The sequence below is a fragment of the Phoca vitulina genome, unplaced genomic scaffold, assembly GCF_004348235.1.
Source record: "Phoca vitulina isolate PV1807 unplaced genomic scaffold, GSC_HSeal_1.0 scaffold8, whole genome shotgun sequence".
NCBI classification, from domain to species: Eukaryota; Metazoa; Chordata; class Mammalia; order Carnivora; family Phocidae; genus Phoca; species Phoca vitulina.
In genome coordinates this window covers 69,007,650-69,030,938 of record NW_022589711.1, presented here as the reverse complement: position 1 = coordinate 69,030,938, position 23,289 = coordinate 69,007,650, and the positions used below count along the sequence as shown (strand labels likewise).

Genomic DNA, 23,289 nt, shown 5'->3' with positions numbered 1-23,289 from the left:
CTCTGGTCTTGCACATACAAACTATTTATGAAAAGCTGTCCTCAGATTAGTCCCACAGACATTTCAAAACAAGATCCAAAACTCTACGATCTTCACTTTCAGATCTGCTCTTCCTGAATCGGGGTCATCGTCACTACTCAGCCAGGTACTCCAGGGTCTGTCTCAGGAGCCACCATGAACTTCTTTCTCTCCTTCACTCCATACTATCTCTCCGTCAGCAAGTCTGTCAGCTTCACTGCAAGTTCATGCTCTCACCTCTCATCTGGATTGCCTCCTCAGTGGATGCTCACCTTCATTTACTTTCTTCAACTCCAGTCTCTACACTGTCACAGAGAAAGACTGTTCTAGAACACAAATTTGACTATGTGATTTCCCTGTGAAAAATCTTTCAGTGGCCCCTTTCTCAGCCCACAGAGCCCTTCTTTATCTGGCTTATGCTTCCTTCCAGCCTTACCTCTCTGAGGTCTAAACCACTTGTAGTTCCTTAGCTTTATCATCCTCTCCCATTGGAATGTCCCTTCTGGCCAGAATGCCCTTCCACCCTCCTTTCTCCCCACCTCTTCTCCTCCTCCACCTCCTTCACTCAGCTCCTATGGAAAGGCAAGCTAGTACAATGGTTAAACTCTTGAGCTCAGAGTGAGACAGGCAGGAGTTGAATTGTGAGTCTACCTCTCATAAACTGTGTCATCTTGAGCAAGTTAGTTTTCTTTGCATTTCAGTTTCGTCCTTTGTAAAGGAAGGAGAATAAGGACATCCACCTCATAGAATTATAGCATGGCCTAAATGAATTGCATGCAAAGCACATAGCACAGTATCTGGCACAGAGTAAATGCTCATTGTATGCTTAAGAAATGTTAGTTTTTTTACTGTAAACAATCAACCTTGATAACTCAGATTAGATGCCAATGTGAGAGGGAAATAGTCCTCAATGCCTGTGGCCTGGGTCTACATTAGAGGCCCTTTTTAAGGCTCTTGGAGCAACCCTTAAAGCCTCTGTCAATAACTCTGTCATTCAAGAACACACTCTGTAACTGCCAATAGGCTTATCTTCCCTTCACTCTACTGTAAACTCCTTGAGATTAGGCATGTGTCTTTTTCATTTTTGTTTTGCCAGTTCTTAGCACTGGTGTTCAGTTAATATTTACTGAACGAGTGATGACTTCCAAAGGGTAGGATTTTAATTTTATTTTGGAAACACTGAAAGATAGATTGTTAAAATTTCATAATAGGATACAAATTGGGTATAGAATATAACTAGGTTTGCCACTTGGACATTCAATTACATTTCTTAATTCTTTATAAACATAAAATGGAGAAAATAAGTATTGATCTCCCACATCATTTCATTTAGCAGTGAAAATTTATACTCTGTATTTTATTTTATTTTATTTTATTTTATTTTATTTTATTTATTTATTTTTTTTAAAGATTTTATTTATTTATTTGAGAGAGAGAGAATGAGAGACAGAGAGCATGAGAGGGAGGAGGGTCAGAGGGAGAAGCAGACTCCCCGCCAAGCAGGGAGCCCGATGCGGGACTCGATCCCGGGACTCCAGGATCATGACCTGAGCCGAAGGCAGTCGCTTAACCAACTGAGCCACCCAGGCGCCCTATACCCTGTATTTTAAAAGAAGTAATTGTGCATTAACAGACTGTTCAAGAATGATTACTGCACTTCCATACCTTCCAGAAATGTCTTCAGATCAAGCCCAAGTCACATGTTAGAAATAGAATGTCCCACTAAAATAAAGTAATATAGCATTCCTGTGCTGAAGGCTATATTTATAGAGGTGTAGGAAAAATAACAAGGAAAGCTATAAATTAGGCATTGTCTAACACACTTGGTAGCTGAATCAATCTGACCTTAATTTTTTTTAAGATTTATTTATTTATTTGAGAGAGAGAGAGAGAGAGAGAGAGAGTGGGGGGAGGGACAGAAGGAGAGGGGGAGAGAGAGAATCTCCAGCAGACTCCCCACAGAGTGCAGGGCCTCATGCAGGGCTCGATCCCATGATCCGGAGATCAAGACCTGAACCAAAATCAAGAGTTGGTCACTTAATGGACTGAGCCGCCCAGGTGCCCTGCCCCTAAAGTATTCTTAAAGCATTTCTGCTGCAAGGTGTTTATAAAAATTCCATCAAGTTAGCTAAAAATTATTGTGATTGGTGAAATCTCTAATTAAATGAAGAAATATGTATTACAGCAAGTCTAGAAGGCGGCGGACAAAACTTACTATTTACTAATGTTTTTGAGTTAAATTTACCTGACAACAGTAAACGTTCCAGTTCACGAAAGGTTATGAAAAAGGTTTGCAAATTGGAGTTCTGCATGGCATCCAGCTGAGCTGGATTTAAACCACACTTTACACAGACCGAGAGTGCTCGCTTCGGCAGCACATATACACAGCCCGAAAGTACATTCCTGCATGGAACATCCAGGTGAAGTCATGTTGCATTTTGATGTTTGGAGACATTTTACAAGATGAAAAACCTTGTTCAACTGGTTCAAAAGCACTGTCATCCATAAGAAACAGGGGGAAAACATTCAGCAAAAACACCTGTTTTACATTATGTCATCAAAAAGACACATAGTAGAGGAGGGCCTGGGTGGCTCAGTGGGTTAAGCGTCCCACCCGAGGTCATGATCTCGGGGTCATGGGATCAAGCCCCGCGTCAGGCTCTGTACTCCTCTCGGAGTCTTCTTGTCCCTCTGCTCCTCCCCCACCTGCACCCGCTCTCTCTTTCTCTCTCTAAAATAAATAAATACAATCTTTAAAAAAAAAGATACATAGTAGAGGAATTAGTAAATTGGGAAATGATCAAGGTAAGCCAAGCCCAGCCCTTGCTCTGAACTCCCTTCAGATAACCTATTGCCTTTAGCCGCCATCTTTACCTTCCTCTAAACCGTACATAACCTCTCCCTCCTATGAGCTTCTGGAACTGTGCCTCTTCAGTAATGCCTGTCAGCAAGTACCTTTTTAATAGCTATATATTAACATGTCTTCTCCATTCTACCAGGCTATAGGTTCTTTTAGGGCATTTTGGCATCTCCCTAAAACCACACATAGTGGGCTTTCCATCTGTGTCACATCTAAGTGACTAAGCATGAAGCATGCCACTATGATAGCTGTATCAGGGGATCCAGGATGCCTTTTTTTTTTTTTTAAAGAAATCTGATTTTCTTACAGAACAATTACTAAAATAGTAATCACATTGGTATGTGTGTGCACATCAATTCCTCTTTAGAAGTAGGAAACCTACAAAAAAATTTTTTAAATAATTTCTTATTACTACACATTCATTGTAGAAAAGCTAGAATATATAGAAGTGAAAATTGAAGATGGCCCAGAAAAAAAAGGCACTACATTTTAAATCACACCCTTCTGCTTTTTCTCTAAGTATAGATAAATCGATACATAGATATACATAATTATATGTTTTGGCATATAGATGTACAGAACTATATGTTTTGGTATATATAAGTATTTTAAATGGGATAATGGCATATATGCTGTTTTGTTGCATTTTCCCACTTAACATAAAGTACATATCTTTTGTAGGTCTTTAACATTATTTACAACCTAAATGTTTTGACTGTATAGTATTCAAAAAATGCGTGTTCCATAATTTATATAATCTCTTAATTTTTTGCTTTCATTTTTTTTAAAATGATGCTGCAAAACAAAACAAAATAAAACAAAACAAAACAAGGTTGCTGAATGTTCCCCCATATTTCTCATGAAACAGCAGTGCTGGGGCACCTGGGTGGCTCAGTCAGTTGAGTGTCAACCAACTAATCTGATAAACTAATCCATGTAATGCAAAAGGGCTCATTTCCAGCAACATGTGTGCAAGATAACTAGTGCAACTTAAGGAATATATATTATCTGATCTGCAATGCCTTTGATTTACCTTAAAGAGCAGTGGTTCTCAAATTTTACTGCACATTGAAATCACCCGGGGAGCTTTTAAAACTGATGCCCGGGTCTCACCTCCCAGAGATTCTGAATAAATCTGGTATAGGACAGAACTCGGGCATCAGGACTTTTAAAGCTCCCTAGAAGATTTTAATGCAGTATCCGTGTTGGAGATGACTTTAGAGAAAGATCTCAAGTAGCTTCTTCTTAGGTAATATTGGAGGATCCCAAGGAAAAAAAAGTACAATGAATAAAATCTCAATGATCTGACTCATCTGCACAAGAACAAAAGCAGCATTCATATTTCTTGATGCTGGGCACGTGCCTACTGTGTTAAGAAGTAGGCCAAGCTTCACCTTCTGAAGTAGCTTCGGTGGCTTTTGTAATTGAGCAAATCAATTCTAACGAAAATTGCTTGGGTAACAAACTTTATGCCATGCAATTTAGTGGTAGCTCCCCAGGTTTCAATGAGATAATTCCCTTCCAGTTGACATTTGTTTTACTGTTTCAACAAAGTTGGGCAATCCCACAGATTCTCTCCACAATCCGTAGTGGACTTTTGGAACAACTCTTAGAGGAATAACTACAAGTTACAGGTATTTAAATACATTATTAAACCTCATGGCAGCCTTGTAAGGTAGATTTTAAGCCTATTTTACAGGGAAAACGGAGGACCAGAGAAGGTTAGTAAATTGCCTGGCCTCGATGCCAGTAAGTGGCCTGGTTGGGATGGGACTCAGGGAGGCATACCTCTAGCAGTCATGTTCGTATTCACTTACAATGTGTCAAGTCACATTGCCTTTTCCCCGGCACAATTTGAAGTGACATTAGTAAATTGCTTTACTGGGTAGAATATGCTACCATGTGGCCTGAATGATCTTTCTGATCTTTCACAATCTAGAAGAAAAGTGATGAGAGCCACTTCTGGGCAAACCCACTCTCAAGCCACAGTGTCAGGTGAGGATCATTGGTTACCTCATTTATCTCCATGACCTGGCTTTACACACATTATCAGTCCCAAACATCAACTGAGGGCACATTCTATATAGAGGATCATAGGGTACAACGGCCTTGCCTTTGATGGGTTGACAGCCTATAGTTGGGGAAGAATGGCTTTTCTCCAAACCTGGCTATTCCCCAATGACACATGATGGGGAAGACCTCTTTGGTGACCTGAAAACTAAGAATAATCTCTGCAGCCAACAGAGCAGTTTGATCCTTTTTTCATGTTTTTCTTACTCTTCTAACTAGTAATTCTTCTTCTTCTTGTTGAAGGCCATTATAACCCACCCAGGTAAAGACCATTGTACCCCAGAACCTTTAAAGGATATCACTCCCAAATTACATAATTTCTGAAGGAAGAGAGGGACTTCAGGGCTTCCTACAAGAAGACCACCTTTCTTGGGACAAATGCTAGAGAAGGGGATGGTCATTCTTCCACCATGTCAGCATTACAGTCAACAGGAGGGAAGGAAGGGGCTGTATAACTTCATAGACCATTCTTAAGAGACAACAGGGAATGGAAAACATGGCTGGATTTAAGAAAAACAAATCTCTGGGGTGCCTGGCTGGCTTGGTAGGTGGAGCATGTAGCTCTTGATCTCGGAGTTGTGAGTTTGAGCCCCACATTGGGTGTAGAGATTACTTAAAAATGAAGTCTTTTTAAAAATTAATTAAAAAAAGAGAAAAGAAAAACAAACCCTTAGTAGGAATGTGCTACAACACCCTACTTCAGGGGCTTTGTGATAGGACAAAGCCTCAGAGACTCAGTGATTTTACACACAATTAGAATGGACAGGGAAAAGAAACATCAACCCTCTAGGAAAATCATGATTTTTTCCCCCTCTTTCTCTAGTCACTCCTGAAAAAAAAAAAAAGGAGCTTACAAAAATAACCTGAGATTAAGAAGGGTTAGAATAATAGAGCCCAGCCTTGGCTGCAGATTGTAGTTTAGATTTTAGATTCTCTGGCACTAAAATTAATGTCTCTTACTATAGAAGAAACTGCAGACAGTTACATTGTATGATCTACGGGGAAAAAAAATCCATACCCATGATACAGTAGACAGAAATGTTACCCTGCAAGGGTAAGCAGGAGTATCTTAGCCCAGGTCAAGATCATCTCCTTGACAATCAAGGACAGAAAATAAATGCTGCAGGGCAGGCGGAAAACAAGTGCATCATGCAAACCGCGGCTGCCGCCCCCTCCACCGCCTTGTCTTCAGCCAGGCCGCCAGGCCTCCTGGCCTCCTTCTTGGGCTGAGCTGATAAGCACCACGCACAAACCGGAGATCCCTGCGGTTACTCAAGTGCTTACAGGAGCCCTGCCTGCTGCCCCCAGGAATGGAGAGCTCCACAGTCGGGGGACCTCGGAAGATCGCCGGTGCCCGCTTCTGCTTTTAAGGTGGCTGCACACTACCCGGAATCAGAGCCTGTTTTTCCCCACAGCCTTCCTAAAACATTTAACTCACTCTCTGCTGGCCCCTACAGAAGAAGGAAAATGGGGAAGGGTGGTTTATAAAAGGTTGAAAGGTGGGTTTTTTGTTTTTTGACATTGCGAACCAAGAAAGAGGAGCGATATTTAAGACAGACGAAGGGTTAAACAGTTGTCAAATTCTATTCAAGAACTTCACCTTCACGGTCACCAACGCAGAGAAGATACAGGTCTAGCCCGCTGCTAGCAAGGAGGCAAACGCGAAACCCTGAAAACGCCAGACTGAACCACCTTAAAAATTGATCGCCTAATTGCGTTAGAAAAATACGCGTTCTCGTGGGACGCGGTCCGGAAATTTTGCTTCCCCCTTCAAATATTACTTAAGAGGAGGGAGAGAGAATCAGCTCTGGGATGCGTCTCACCACTTGCTGTGCGCTCCGGAAAGTCGCGTCCAGCAGCATCAGCTTCCAGGGATCGGACACGGAGCTGGGCAGGGGGATGTAGATGTAATAGGCGGCCAGCGCCACCAGGGCGGTGAGCAGGACACAGGACGACCTCATCTTCCCGTGGCTCGGCTTGTCGGCAGGTGGACGCGGAGGAAAGGTCTGTGCCACCCAAAGACCTCCAGCAAGTTTCTGTAAGGGTCAGCGGCTCCTTCACCGGTTTCTTATACGCCCAGGAGCCAATCAGAGGCGGCGTCGGGAGGAAGTCGGAGCGCTGACGTGCCTCCTCTTCTGTGTCCTTGCAAAGTGTTGCAGACACGCGGGGTTAGAGACCCGCTCCGGGGCTGCGCTAGGCGCAGCACAGCGGACTCTGGAGGACACAGGTCTATATTGCACGCCTGTGACTAAGGGCTCCCTCCGCAAGATCCCAAACTGAAACCCAGAATAGTTTCAATGTGATGAGTCTGTGTGTGTGTGTGTGCAAAGTCCGTGGGCCACTCTGACTCACAGTGGAGATACTGAGAAAGGTAATAAAAATCCACTGTCTTCTAGAGCCAGACTTGCAATGGAATGTAAATTCTAGCTGATACGTGGTGAAAAAAAAAAAAGATAATAAATTCCTATAGCTCAGTCAGGGACAAGCCGGTAGTATATCTAGCATCCAAGTCTTGGTTTCCAAATTTCATTTGCCAATAAAAAGAACCAGGACTGGGGCGCCTGGGTGGCTCAGTCGTTAAGCGTCTGCCTTCGGCTCAGGTCATGATCCCAGAGTCCTGGAATCGAGCCTCGCATCGGGTTCCCTGCTCCGCGGGAAGCCTGTTTCTCCCTCTCCCACTCCCCCTGCTTGTGTTCCTGCTCTCTCTGTGTCTCTCTCTGTCACATAAATAAATAAAATCTTTAAAAAAAAGAAAAGAAAAGAAAAAGAACCAGGACTCTGCTGGCTCTTTGGAGAAAAAGGTGATTCCAAGGCTGGGGCAAGTAAAGTACAAGACGAGTCTGTTGTGCTAGAACATAAGGAAGTGCTCAAAAATGAGGGGACTGGTCAAAAGGACACAGGTGACAGCCTGAAGGATCTCCCAATAGTTAAAGCTGGGGTAATTTTAGCATCAAAATAAATAATTAATGGATTATAAATAACAAAAACCAGGAATCTATACTAATATACACGAATAAATAAATAGGGAAATGCCACCTGAAAAAAAATTCTTTCAGTGGGTCAATGAGAGCAGAAAAATCATTTGAATCCAGATTTCCGATGGGGGAGAGGGTAGGTATAGAATGAGACAAAGAACTTCACCAGCAGAATTAAAACCAGAGATCCAGGAGGAAAATATTTGGAAGAACTGTTTTAAGGAGGTGGTATGAGAACAGCTCCAAACTTATTGAACAAGGACTTAAAACACCTGGTACACATAATTTTGTACCTTAATATAGTCATTTAAATTTAATCTGATCCAAAGGAGCGAAATAGCCATAAGTTTGGGACTGAAAATGAGATTATTAGGAGAAAATGTGTTTCTTGTTCAGAGTTGGAAGAAAACATATAAAGGGCACACTTCAAGCATTCAAAGTTGAGATCATCGTTTGTAGCTGTTGTCGTTGATGATGATATTTATTCCTTAAAATCAGGCTCATTCTATTTTCTAAGAACTGCTGTGCTCTCCAGGGAACTGAATGTTATTTTGGTGTCCTTGGTGGATCTACCTATGAGAAAAGGTGTGGCCTATGTAGATGACTGGGCGTAGTTGTTGGTCCTGGGTTGTATCTGATGGAAAGTAGGGAACTGGTAGTAATTACAGTTCCAGGCAGTCACCTGTGAATTTGAATATCCTCTTCAAATAAATTCCAAACTCCTTTCCAGACCTCAGTCTGGGCTGGGCTGGCTGCCCCTGCCTACCTCTGTAACTCACCTCTTGCCTACCTGTCTTCTATGCTGCAACCACACTGGCTCCCTTCCAATCAGATATACTAGGGCTTTTCTGCCTCTGGGTCTTTATGTATGTCATTCTGTGCTGTTTCCTCTGCCTGGCACTCTGCCCCCTACTTTCCATCCTAGTTGGCTCATTCTTATTATTGAGATATCTGCTTAGATGTCACTTCCTCAGAATGACAATATTTTGTAAGGTTCAGCATGTAATTGGGCCCCGAAGCTTGTAGGTACCTTCTATAACTGCTAAGTAACCACCTCGCAGTGAGAGTCTTACCTTTCTTACAAAGCTAATTTAAATGACCCACCTCTGAGGAAAGATGGAAATGAGTTAGATGGAAAGAGAGTTATGTTGTTGGGTATTTATATCCTGAAGGCACCTTTTTAAAAGTAATTTTCAATATTTCTGAAAATACTAAAATGATTTTATTTCAGAATCTTGTTTCAGAAAGACTATTGAATATTTGCCTGCTTAAAAGCCAGTCTTTTAGGAGTGTTCTGGTTAAGTATCTTTTCTCCATTTTCCATTTTTTTCCAGATTCTCAGACTGATGCAAACAACTCTGGGTAACATATTTAAGGCTTATCTTCCTATGATTCCCGAGAAAGTGACCTCATAATTTTTTGATATAAAATGGCTCCTTCCATTTTATGTGTACATTCAAGAACCAGATATCTTTTCATGGCATATGTATGAAATTATGTATCAAGGAATTGGTCATATTCAAGCTTACATAACATCACAATGTGTTATAATTACCTTATTATCTTTGGACATAGATGTCATTTATTTTTTGACATTTACCAATGACCTATTAAGTATTGAACACTGTATCATGCTTGGGGATGGGACAATATCCCTGCATGGGAGGAGTGCTCAGTCTAGTAGAAAAAAAAATAGTAAACAGGAAAATAAAAGAAAACTTGCTAAGTGCTATAATAGAGGTGTAGAAAAAGTAGTCTTCAAAGGTGAGTAGAAGCACACCAGACAGACAAGGGGAGAAAGGCATATGCAAGCATACTGTGTAATCTAAGGTTTGTGGCGAGAGCATGATACCTTCAGGGAGCAGCTTCTGTAGATTTTATGAACAATACAAAATAATAAAATTTATCAGCAGAAGTTTCAGGTCTGTTGTTGTTGTTGTTTTTAAGTAGGCTCCACACCCAATGTGGAACTCAAACTCGCAACCCAGAGATCAAGAGTCACATGCTCTACCAGTTAAGCCAGTCAGGCACCCCTCAGGTCTGTTCTTAACTGAACTACCAGTGGAAAAAGAGATAGTGATATACAATCAGAATTTATTTCACTGATTTAATTGAATTTATATAAATCAAAGATAGGATAATCTGCGCACGCTTCTCAGGAATAAATGACTTCTATTGATAAAACATACTTTGTAATAATTGTTTAAAATATCCACTGGCCTAAGTTCTTGGGCCAGGTAGTCAGGATGACATTTAAATTTTAGCAATTAGACATCCTAAAAAATAAATCAAGTGGGTTATATATTTCAGTTAGGTTTCTCTACTGTTTCTTGGTTTTTAAATATGTACTTATCTCAGAAAAATAAACCATTGGTTAGTTCATTTGGGCATTTACTTTTGTTAGGTCCCTAGAGTATTCCCAGAAGTTATTCTTTTCAAAAATTTGAATCCAGAATTTAATCTCTTACCTATTCCAATGTCTGCCCTAAGCTCTATATCCAGGTCCCAACTCAGTCCTAGCCACATAGCCAAAGTTCAGTAAATATGTATAGCTGATAAAGTCTAATACTGAGATCTGAAGGACTGACAATGTGAAAAAGAAATCATTACCTCTCTTCCATAGCTAAATATCATCAGGTAACAAATTGAATATGACATAGTAACTAAAACAATATGTTTACTAAATTCGAATCTGGTTTTTATGCATGTATAATTTTGGAAAGTAATCCAAAACTTTGAATATCTCCTCTGAGAGAGAGAGAGAGCACTTGGAAATACCCAAATCCTTTTTTTTTCTTAAGTAAAATTTTTATGCCTGTGTGTTATTTTTTCCAGATTTATTGAAATATAATTGATATGTTACACTGTATAAGTTTAAGGTATACAACCTGTTGATTTGATACACTTAAATATTGCAAAATAACTACCCCCAAAGCATTAGCTAACACATCCATGGTGTCACATATTATCATTTTTTGTGGTGAGAACATTTAAGATCTACTCTTCCTGCAACTTCCAAGTATATAATTCAGTATTATTAACTATAATCACCATGCTGTACATGAGATCCCCAGAACTTAGTCATCTTATAACTGGAAGTTTGTACTTTTTAAGCAACATCTCCCCATTTTCCCTACCTCCTCCCCAGGCAACCACCATTTTACTCTCACTCTCTGAGTTTGGCTTTTTTCAATTTCATTGAAATTGTCATTCACCATTTTTCTTTCTGTATCTGACTTAAAACTGGAAGTTTGTACCCTTTTACCAACCTTTCTCTATTTCCCCTACCTCCCAGCCCCAGGCAATCATTTTTCTACTCTGTTTCTGAGTTTGACATTTTATTTTATTTTTTTAGATTCCACATACTAAGTGATATCATGCAGTGTTTGTCTTTCTCTGTCTGCCCGATTTCAGTTAGCATAATATGCCCCCAAGTTCCATCCATGTTGCTGCAAGTTGCGGCAGATTTCTTTTTTTCTCACGGTTGAATTAGTCCACTGCATGTGTGCACATGCTCATGCTTATAACAGACCTTCTTTATTCAGACATCTGTTGATAGACATAGATATTTATGTTTTTTTACATATCTTGGCTATTGTGAATAATGCTGCAGTGAACATGGGAAGTGCAGTTATCTCTCTGATATTCTGTTTTCATCTCATCAGAGATATTGATCTCTAGCTTTCTTTTCTTGTAGTGTCCTTATCTGGCTTTGGTAAGGTAATGCTGGCCTGTAAAGAGAGTTTGGGAGTGTTCCCTCCTCCTCAATTTTTTGGAAGAGTTTGAGAAGGATTGGCATTAATTTTTTAAATGTTTGGTAGAATTCTCCAGAAAAACCAACTGGTGCTGGGCCTTTCTTGTTGAGAGGTTTTCTTATTACTGTTGTCAATCTCCTTACATGTTACTGATCTGTTCAGATTTTCTATTCTTAATGAGTCAGTTTTGGTAGTTTGTATGTTACTAAGACTTTCTCCATTTCTCCTAGGTTGTCCAATTTGTTGGCATGATTGTTCACAGTCGTCTCTGTGAAGCTCTGTATTTTTGTGGTATCAGTTGTAATGTCTCTTCCTCCATTTCCGAGTCTATTTATTTGGATCTTCTTTTTTTCTTAGTTTAGCTAAAAATTCAATTTTGTTTTTCTTTTCAAAAAAAACAGTTCTTAGTTTCATTTTTTTTCTATTGTCGTTTTCGTCTCTGTTTCATTCGTTTCTGCTCTGATCTTTGTTATTTCCTTCCTTCTACTAACTTTGGACTTAGTTTGTTCTTTTTCTAGTTTCTTCACGTGTAAAGTTAGGTTGTTTATTTGAAATCTTTCTTTTTCTTAATGTGTTTATTACTATAAACTTCCCTCTTAAAACAGCTTTTGCACTATCCCACAGATTTGAATATGTTGTGTTTTCATTGTCATTTGTTTCAAGATATTTTTTCATTTCCATTTTGATTTCTTTGGCCCCATTGGTTGTTCAGGAGTGTGTTGTATAATTTCCACATATTTGTGAATTTTCCAGCTTTCCTCCTATTATTGATTTCTAGTTTCATATTATTGTGTTTGGAAAAGATACTTGGTATGATTTCAGTCTTCTTAAATTTGCTAAGACTTGTTTTGTGACCTATCATATGATCTATTCTGGAGAATGTTCCATGTGCACTCAGGAAGAATGTGTATTCTGCTGCTGTTGGATGGAATGTTCTGTATATGTCTGTTAGGGCCATTAGTCTAAAGCATGGTTCAAGTCCAGTGTTTTTTTATTGCTTTTCTGTCTAGATGATCTATCCATTGTTGAAGTCCCCTGCTATTATTGTAGTGTCTATTTCTCCCTTCAAATCTGTCGGTGTATACCTAATATATTTAGGTGCTCTAATATTGGGTCCATATATATAGGATTATTACATCTTCTAAATGAATTGATGCCTTTATCATTAGGTATGGATATTGTGTCAGCACTGTTTTAGGATTTTTTTCCCCTGAAGTTTGTTAGTCAGTTGTGATAATTTGATATACATAGTAAAAAATGATATGGCAGACTTTTTGATGCATTTCTTTAAATATTTTAAATTTCTGTTATATTAAAGTTTATATCAATATACAAATCCATTGATAATGTAAGTACATTTTAACAATCTTTATATTCATGTGGCAGAAAATACAGTCAGTAAAGAGATACACAGGAAAATGTTTAACCTTACCAAGAGTCAAGGAATGTAAAACAATTTTCAGGGTCCTGTTTTCCCTCCAAAAAATTATGATGAGAGAATAGATCATAGATGAAAATAGATGCTATGAAAGGTAGGTAAATACATAGTATCCAGTTTCATTTTATAAATGATGCCATGAGTCTTTATGTAGAAAAAAATTCCTTAATAAAGATTATTTTAAAAATTATGTATATTTAAAATATATAAAAATAAGTTTCTTTTACATATTAAAATAAGTAAACATTGTATCTAAATGTACATGGAACACTTAGCCCTTAAAATAATTTAAAAAGCAGGATACTACCACAAACAATTGCTTAGGTTATAATAAGTAAATATGTATTACGACAACAATTAAGTTTAAAGAAATGCAAAAAAGTTTAAATACAACTGGAGGTAAATATACCCAAACCTCAGATGCATTTATGTTTATGTAGTAGAACTATGAATAATTTTAATTTCTTTTTATTACTTTGAGTTTTTCAATTTTCTTCATTCATTACTATATAATAATGTTTTAAAAATAATGTAGAAACAGAAGTTAACAAAAATACCTAAGACAATTGGTATCAGAACTATCTCATACCAGGGACGCCTGGGTGGCTAAGTCGTTAAGCGTCTGCCTTCGGCTCAGGTCATGATCCTAGGGTCCTGGGATCGAGCCCCACGTCGGGCTCCCTGCTCAGCAGGAAGCCTGCTTCTCCCTCTCCCACTCCCCCTGCTTGTGTTCCCTCTCTTGCTGTGTCTCTCTCTGTCAAATAAATAAATAAAATCATTTAAAAAAAAAAAAAAAAGAACTATCTCATACCAGATAAACCTGAACTTTTATTGAAAGTTATATCTATTACATTTATTTATCTAATTCAAAAATTGTATTTATAAAACAATCCTTTATATTTGTCTCAAACTGCCTGTCCTAACAGAAAGAAAGTTGGCTGGAAATTCTTGACTAAGCTCTATCATTGGCTGTCTATATGACCTTGGGAATGTTACCCAACTTTCTTGACTCTTAGTTTCTTCATCTGTAAAATAATGGTTTGGACCCAGGATCTCTAAGATTCTTTCTAGCTTCAAGAGTTACCAGTTATATGAGAATGCAAATACAAGGTAAACATATTACAAAAGTCACTTTAAATAAGGCTCTAAAGCCATACTTTTATAAGAAAAATGCAAAAGCTACCGGGAATAATTAATTAATGTGTGAAAAAAAACAAGGAATAGTTAAGATATAGCATTAACTCAATAAGTGATCATAATCAAATCATAGAAATGTATATTGGCAAGAAATTCTATCATTGGGAAAAAACATAGAACATGATTAAAGGCTTCTAGATTCACTGGCCTAAAGTTATTTTTCTTTTCCTTTGGTAAAATAAATCATTCAGTTTTTGCAATATTCATGATTAACTCATTATAAATTACTTTATAGGTGTGTGTATACACACACATACACACACACCAATATATATACACATACACTGTTAATTGTATATAATGGCCTATTTATATTAAATGAAAGTCCCATTAATTTTAGAAATTATTTGATAATCTACTTCGTAATAGCTGCACCTGACTAGTTTTTTTTTTAAATTATCTTTTGGGCTTAGTCGGTCCAGCATGCAACTCTTGATCTTGGGATCGTTAGTTCTAGCCCCACATAGAGCTTACTTTAAATAAATAAATAAATAAATAAATAAATAAATAAATAAAAAGGGAATTATCTGACTTTTCATATGTCTTATAGTGAATATGTTTGGGGTCATATGAATGGGACATCATTCCAAAGAAAACTTGCATGAGCATCATAGTGAGCATTTGCTTTATCTGTGGCCTCCCAGAATCTTTTGAACACTCTTGATCAATGTTGGTAATTTCCCACATTGTGAGTCCTAGGTCTGCAAGCTGGAGGCTATATATGTCACTTTCCTAGTCTCTCTCATATCTCAGACACCCAGCATGTCCCCTAGATCCTGCCATTAGCAGCGCTCATGGAATGCCTTTGACTCAAAAGAGCATCATGAAGAAGGAGGTGTTGTGTAGAGTCTAGCTGAGAAGCACTGAGTTCTTAGTGGCAACAGAGGTAAGGGTTGCTGGTAGTGTCTGTGCTCCTTGTTCCCAGAGCACCATGGACAATCTAGTGGTGGCTTTGGGTATTGCTCCAAGCAACTTTGGCCTCTGAGAATGATTGGTTTTTTTTTTGTTGTTGTTAAAACTAGCTAGTGTGCCTTGGTTTGTTTGTAACTGAAAGCCACAATTACGGCTATCAGTTTTGTTTCTCTTGTCTCTCACATTGGTCTTCTTTTTAATTGTCAGCATCCTTGGTCATGACTATAAAATTATGATTCCTAGATTATTAAAAAGGGTATCCTAATAGTCTGCTTGCCACCAGTATCTGATTCCTTTTCTTTTTCTTTTCCACATTTAGAAAGTGGAGTGAACAGAGACTGATTTTAAGGTGTTCTTTAGCTCTAATATTCCATGATTTATTCTTGGCTGCTCTTACTGATTCTGACTCTTCTCTGCTTGAAATACCTTATCCTGAATTTCACATTAGAGTCTTTGCCACAGAAGTATAAACTGGAGATCAGTACCTAGGATTTGAAGCCAGGCCCATATACTGACAATCCAGATTCTGTGACCTTGGCTACCTTGCACTGACATTTTTTGGTTGTTTTATTTGGCACTATACCCCACAAGGTAATTAATATTCTGTAACCCTAGGAAGGCAACCCCTAAGAGGAATAAGAAATAATAATAAGAATAGTATAAAAATAATGAAAGCATAAATTTAAATCCATAGTATTAATACTTTTTTAACTACTTGAAGTATAAAAGTAGTAATGTTTTATAATCAATATAATTTGTGTGTAGTTTGATAAATGAGTATATAATATTTAAGAAAATCTGATATATCAGACTTGTGATTTTTAACTAATAATTATGAAACTTCAGTTATGTGTTTCAGTGTTTCATTAAGTAAATAATCAATGTTTAAATTTAATTCATTTTGATTTGTTATCTCCTAACTCATGTTTAAATAATTAGTGTAGTGGGACACCTGGGGGCTCAGTCAGTTGAGCTGTTGTCTCTTGGTTTCCGCTCAGGTCACGGTCTCCAGTCATGGTCTCTGGGTGGTGGGACCCAGCCCTGTGTAGGACTCCACGCTCAGCAGGGAGTCTGCTTGAGATTCTCTCTCTCTCTCTCCCTTTGCCCCTACCCCACACCCTCCCCTCAAATAATAAATAAATCTTAAATAAATAAATGGTATAGTAAATTAGCATGAAACAAAGTACATGGTAGGAGGGAGCGTTCCTTTCCAAGAAAAGCTCCAGGAATTGAAGGTCCTCTGAGCACTCTCCCATTTAACCTCAAGGAAGTAAGCCATTTTGTTTTGGAAGCACTGGAGGGAAGGAGAGGGAGAAAACAGACCAGTTCTTTGAGGTGAAGATGGATTCCGACTTCTAGTGCATTTTTCCTGAACATGGTAGAGGCAGTTCTAAGAGAGAGGAAGATCTCAGATGCACTCTCGTGCACCACTCCTAGAGAAGAAGCTGCTGAGTACGCATAGTTTGGGGATGCATGAGGACTGAACACCACATGTCATGATTTGGAGAAATGAAAGATATTCTTGTTCAAGCATGGCATAAAAGGAGTAGAGTTATCTGCCTACAAATGATTTATGCAGGGATCAATAATTAACATTTCAAAGGTGATCAAAATGGACTGAAGACTAGAACCCTTTCTGCCTTTTTTTCCTAGATTGTATATGATGACCCAGATTATTTATGACCTAGGGAGGGGGTGGAGCCCACCTGTCCTATCTTCTTTCTCCCATAAAATCAGTTAAATAAGGTGGATTAAATTTCCCATCAATCCTGATGAATAGCAAGCTTAGGCAGATATATCTAATTTAGAACACTAAAGAAAATGATGGTTTTTTGTACCCAGTACTGTAGAGCAGATTCACATCCTTTATAAAAGTAGTGGAATCAGAGGTTCTTGGCTGGCTCAGTTGGAAGAGCATGTGACTCTTGATCTCAGGGTTGTGAGTTCCAGGCCCATGTTGGTTGCAGAGATTATTAAGAAAAAAAGATAATAAACTTAAAAAAAAAAAAGTAGTGGGGCCAGTATATTTTGACTCAGCCTAAGCTATTCAAGACCCATGGGAAAGACACCACTGTGAGATCCCTGGTTCCACAGAATGTGTCCACATTTGAGAGGAGATATAAAAAGGTGAACCAACTGAAGCAGGTGGAGGCATAGCCCAGTAATGTGCTATAAGCCAAGGACAATGAACTAGAACTTAGCTCTTCATTTGTATGGCTTAAGAAACAAAGCCTATGCTTAAATCCCCTTCTCTTGGTTCAAGAAGAGGAACTGTACTATAATAATCAATTTTTTTCTGTCCGGAGGAATTTTAAAGTCAAGTCAAGAAATCAAGCCAGAGTTTCCTCAAGACAATACAATGTTGGTTTTACTAAAAAAAATCCCTTCCTTTTGATAATGTTGTGATAATCAAACTCAGTTGATTTTTCATTAGGGACCTGAGATAATAAGATGGTAAATATATTCATTATAATTCTAACAAGATAATGGAATAGACTAACAGACTAGAAACTCAAGCTTTTTCTTTTGTTTTTGTTTTTGAGATTTGCACTATTACTTGTAAAGTTTATGGATAGATGATTTAATTTCTAATTTTAAAATTTCAGATAAATATATGAATTGTGGTTTCTACCACAAGGTACTCCAAGAATTTCCAGGAAATGGGTCTTTTAACTTATGTTTCTTAGTTTCATAGCATGGAAACATATTTGTTCTATCTGCTTTGGGGGAGAGTTGGTAAAAGACCTTGAATGTTCATGGGACAGTGCTTGGATGTATGCTGCTGATAACTAACAGGGAGTCAAGGGTTTGATAAGGAAAATGGCACAATTGGGGTACTTTTTTTTCCTAACTTATAAATTATAAAAGTAATCTACATTTACAATTTTAAAAATCAAGCAATGTAGAAGTGCTGTCTAGAGGCATCTACTGTATGATAACATTTTAATTTCATGTTGGCGTTCCCAAGAGCAGTAATTTAATACATATAAATTCTTTGGTCAGTCACATTCATGCAAACAGGAAAAGAAGACAAACAAAAAATATTTTAATTAGGAAAATGAAACAGTGTAATTTTAAAATCTTGATAAACATCTCAACTCCATAGGATACTATACATAACAGCTCCATTTAATCTTCAAAAAGAGAAGCAGGCAAAATTTTAATGAAAAATTAAAGGAAATTATGCTTAATGAAGGAGAAAATAGCCTAATATTTTAATCACCTCTATAAAATAAGTTTAACTGTGTGTGAAAGAGAAGATAAAAATAATGAGAGATAAAGGATTAGGTTTTTTTTTTTTTTTTCTTCACATCTGTGACTATATCAAGCATCACAACTTTCATGTTAGTGTGCATTAGGGAAACATTTTTCTATTTTATACATATTACCATGAAATTGCCTCTCTACTACGGGTGGTTAGGATGCTGTATAGCCTTGTGAACTCCAGTTGTACAAAAAGAAAGGTGGTAGGATGAAATAGGGATTGTTTAGATAGGGCTCACTAGACTGAGCTCTATGAGGGCAAAGTCTGCATCAGCTTGTTTCTCAGTTGTATCCCCAGTGCCTAGTACAGTGCCTGGTGTATAATAAGTACCTCATAAATATTTGTAAGATAAATAATAAGAGTAATAGCTAGCATTTATTGAGTGCTTTCAGTGCACTATTCTAAACACTAATATTATTTTATACAGTCCTCACAAAAACTCACAAACTACTTCATAGCATATCTATTAGTGCAGGAATTTACAGCTTACGGGATATGAGTTCAAAGGCACTGGGACCTATAGTTAATTCACTATAGGGCAAAGGTTAAGAACTTTTGGAATCATGCAACTGCCCGAATTTTAGGTTTCTTCTCATTTACCATTGTCTAAAATATGGAATTGCTTTTCCTGTCTGTGCTCTTTGGTCCTTAGCATCTCACACAGTTTACTTGGTCCCATATGCTTGCTACAATTTCAGTAGCTCAGTCATCATGGGTTTAAAACTTCTCTTTGGCTTTCAGCAATTTGACTATGATATGCAAGACTTTCTTTGTATTTATCCTAAGTTGGGTTTGCTGATCTTTTGGAAGTAGAAACTTTTTCTTCTGGCAAAAGCTATCTATGTCTTTTGTCAAATTTGAGATATGTTTGGCCATTGTTTCTTAACAATGGGACTCCAATTATATGTGCTGTTTTCCCACAGGTTCCTGAAGCTCTCATTTTTTTAATCCAACATTTTTCTATCTTGTTGTCAATATTGAATAATTTCTATTAATTTCTTTTCAAGTTAATGGACTCTTTCCTCTGACACCTACATTCTACTGTTTAGACCATCCCATTAATTTTGGATTTTAACTGTTACATTTCCCATTCTAGAAAATTTTAAAAATGGAAAACAGATTCCATTTTGTTCTTTTTAAAAGTATGTTCATTGAGGTATTACTTACATATGGAAAATTCATGAGTTTTGACAAAGGTATACATTTGTGTAGCTATTACCACAATCAAGACATGAGGACTCCCACTATCCCCAATAGTCTTCTTGTGCCATTCTGTAGTAAACCTGTCTCCTCACCCTCAGCCTCTGTCAATCACTGATCTGCATTTTTGTCCCTATCTTTGTCTTTTTCAGAATGCCATATAAATTGAATCATACAACACTTAGCTTTTTGTTTCTGGTTTATTTCACTTAACATAATGCTTCTGAGAGTCATCCTTCTTGTTGCATGGAAATTGCTTAGTAGTAGTCCATGTTTGGGATGTACCACTATCTGTTTATGCATTCGCTAAAGCTATACATTTAAATTTTTTCCAGTTTTTAGCGATCATGAATAAAATTTCCTCAAAGATTCTTACATGTAGGAATGGGATTGCTGGGTCTTATGCAATCATATGTTTAACTTTTTTTTTTAAGATTTATTTATTTATTTGAGATAGAGAGAGAGTGTGAGCAGGGGGAGGGGCAGAGGGAGAGAGAGAGAGAGAGAGAGAGAGAGAGAAACCAAGCAGACTCCCCACTGAATGCAGAGCCCAAAGCGGGAGCCAGACATGGAGCTGATCTCACCACCATGAGATCACCAACCGAGCATAAACCAAGAGTCAGCCACTTAACCGACTGAGTCACCCAGGCACCCCTCTTCCCCTGTTTCAATTCAGCTTGGCTTTTAGATGTTTTATATATGGGAGTTCATTGTGATGTTTCATTTGAAGAAATATTCAAAAAGCTTGAAAACTTAACTATAGAGAACAAATTGATGGTTACCACAGGGGAGGTGGTTGGGGACATGGGGGAAATAGGTGATGGCAATTACAGAGTGCATTCGTCGTGATGAGCACCAGGTGATATATGGAAGTGTTGAATCACTAAGTTGTACACCCGAAACTAATATTACACTGTATGTTAACCAACTGGAATTTAAATGAAAACTTAAAAAAAAAAGCTTGAAGACAGTTGATAAATGACCAAATTGTCATTATAATATGTAAATAATATTTAGAAACTTTAAAATCTTTCCTCCCATCCTCCCTTTCATTTTTCATTTCTTTTTTTGCTTATTCTTTATTTCAAAAAAATTTGAGTACCTAATATGTGACAGGTACTGACCCGGTTACTGGAAATATACCAGGGAACAAAACAGACAAAACTCTCTGCTGTCATGGAGCTCACATTCTAGTATGGAGAGACAGACAATCAATGACATAACTGCTGATAATAATGGCTATGAAATAAAAAAAGAGCAAGGCAAAGGGGACCAGAGGTGTTTGGGGAGGGGCTGCAGTTTTGGTTGGGGTAGCTACCTAGGCTGATTGAGACAGTGCATTTGAGCAAGAATTGAAGGAAAAGGGGAAAAAAGTCATGCATTTATGAGAGAAGAACATAAAAGCAGAGGAAACAGCTTGACTTAGGAGCATGCCTCCCATGTGCTCCTGACAGGAGGAGGCAAAAAGGCTGGCTAGCAGCAAAGAGGTGGCTAGCGGTAAGTAAAACTGTGAAGGGGAGAGGAGTAAGGATGATGTCAGTGAGGACTGTGTTGGGGCCATAAAGTCTATTGTGAGAATACTGGTTTTAGAATGGAAGAAATGGGAAGCCATTAAAGGCTTTTGAGCATAGTGACAAGATCTGACTTATGTTTTAACAGGAATGCTTCAGCAGCTTTACTGAGAATAGACAGCGGAGGTTTAAGGGTGAAACTGAGGAGATGAGTTAGTAGCTACTGCAATAACTCAGGTCAGGGAAGATGGTAGTCTACAAAAGGGCTAAGAACTGGTCAGCTTCTGGATGTATTCTGAAGGTAGAGCCGACAAGATTTGGATTTGTAAAAGCAATATATCTTGGCATTTTTGGTTACAAGCAATAGAAATCAATTCTATCTTGAAGGAAAAAAAAGATTTATTTATTTTTTTTGCAGAATCTGTGTAAGGATCAACCTTGGGCAATGGGCAAGAGCCAGAGAGGAGGAGTAGTAGGTAATAGAAATACTAGCAAAGATTATTGGACTCAAAGACTCTGGTCTGCACACTGCTGTTGCTATTGGAATGCATATGATCCTTACTCCTTTCCATATCTTCAGCACATGCTAAACATTCAAAGTCCTATGAAGAGAGCATCTGATTGGCAGAGCTTTAATCATGGGAAGAATGCGGCCCCATTCATACCTGTGGTAACAGAGAAGCACTACCTCTTACTAAAACCACATTCCATGAGGGATTTCTCAAAAGGGAAATCAGACTATTATTAGGAACGAAGGGTTAAATGCTGAACAGCCAGGAAAACAATTGTCCACTAAAACATGATGATAAAATATTTGAAAATTACCAAAAAAAAAAAAAAAAAAAAAAAAGGAAAGGAGAGGGAGAAATAATCTCAAATGCTATTGGCCAGATACAAACAGTAAGAACATTTTTTTTATTTCTTCATAGTTAATTTTTTTCTACACATAGGATTTATATAGAGTTGCATTGTGCACTTAAATATCATTTAAAATCTCATGTTTTAAATAATTTTCCCAATGAATTTCTGTTATTTCTTACATGTAATTTTTTTAAAAGATTTTATTTATTTATTTATTTGAGAGAGAGAGGGCACGAGAGAGGGGAGGGTCAGAGGGAGAAGTAGACTCCCTGAGAAGCAGGGAGCCGGACATGGGACTCGATTCAGGGACTCTGGGATCATGAACTGAGCCGAAGGCAGTTGCTTAACCGACTGAGCCACCCAGATGCCCCTCTTACATGTAGTTTTTCCTTCATTGTTAAACCCACAGTTAAACTGCTTATTGCAAATGGGCATACAATTGAGGTCAAATATTCACCATTTTTGGATGACCTGGTTTCCATTTTTATTTCACCTGCATTAACAATTCCATTTTTTCCCATTCATTTGAACAGCAGCAACAAAAATACTGCTAAGTACAATCAAAGTATTCAAATTGTTGCCATAGCAAATACTACTTTACAAAGATGAAGTTGCTGTCAAGACTAAACTGGCAGATAGTATTACTTTAGAATACCTCAGATATTTACAAGTTAGTTGATAGTGTGGAAGAGGTAATTTCTGAGTGTCAGTGTATAATGTATAAAGGTGCAGGTTGTAGGAAAACTGAATTTTTGATATGGATAATTGCCTATGTTCATAAACTACAAAGTCTTACCTGAATCAGTTCAATACCATTAGCATTAACTCTCTTCCACTCATAGCTGGACTGGCTGTGGTACAAAAGTCATTCAATTCTTGGGTAATGTACTTGAATATCAAAGATGCAAATTATTTTGTCCTTGATGTAAATTTATTAATTTTGGAAACATGCCACTTAATTTTTCCTGAAAAACTGTCATAAATAATGGGTTAGATAAAAGTAAAAATAAGAGGGACTTTCTTTAGTATCTTTGGAAAAAACATCACTGATATTATAATAAAAATAAGTTCATTCCTTCATTCATTGAGTTACTTGTTATTTCAACAAATATGTAGTTGAGTGCCTTCTGTGTGCTAGGTACTGTGGTTAAAACGGTTCTGAGAGTGTGGGTAGTTAGGAAAGACCTTCCGAGAAGTGGCAAAGTGAGCAAATGTTAAAGGATGAAT

General features: G+C 37.8%; 1 protein-coding gene across 1 annotated transcript in view; it reads right to left on the bottom strand.

The window, feature by feature from the left end:
• Positions 1 to 7,014, bottom strand: part of NCEH1 (neutral cholesterol ester hydrolase 1) — a 45,033-nt gene extending 38,019 nt beyond the window's left edge. The window contains exon 1 of the mRNA XM_032407198.1: positions 6,772 to 7,014. Within this exon, the coding sequence (XP_032263089.1) occupies positions 6,772 to 6,909 (138 nt within the window). The 5' untranslated portion in view covers positions 6,910 to 7,014. The remainder of the gene's footprint in view (positions 1 to 6,771) is intronic.
• Positions 7,015 to 23,289: the final 16,275 nt, after the last annotated feature.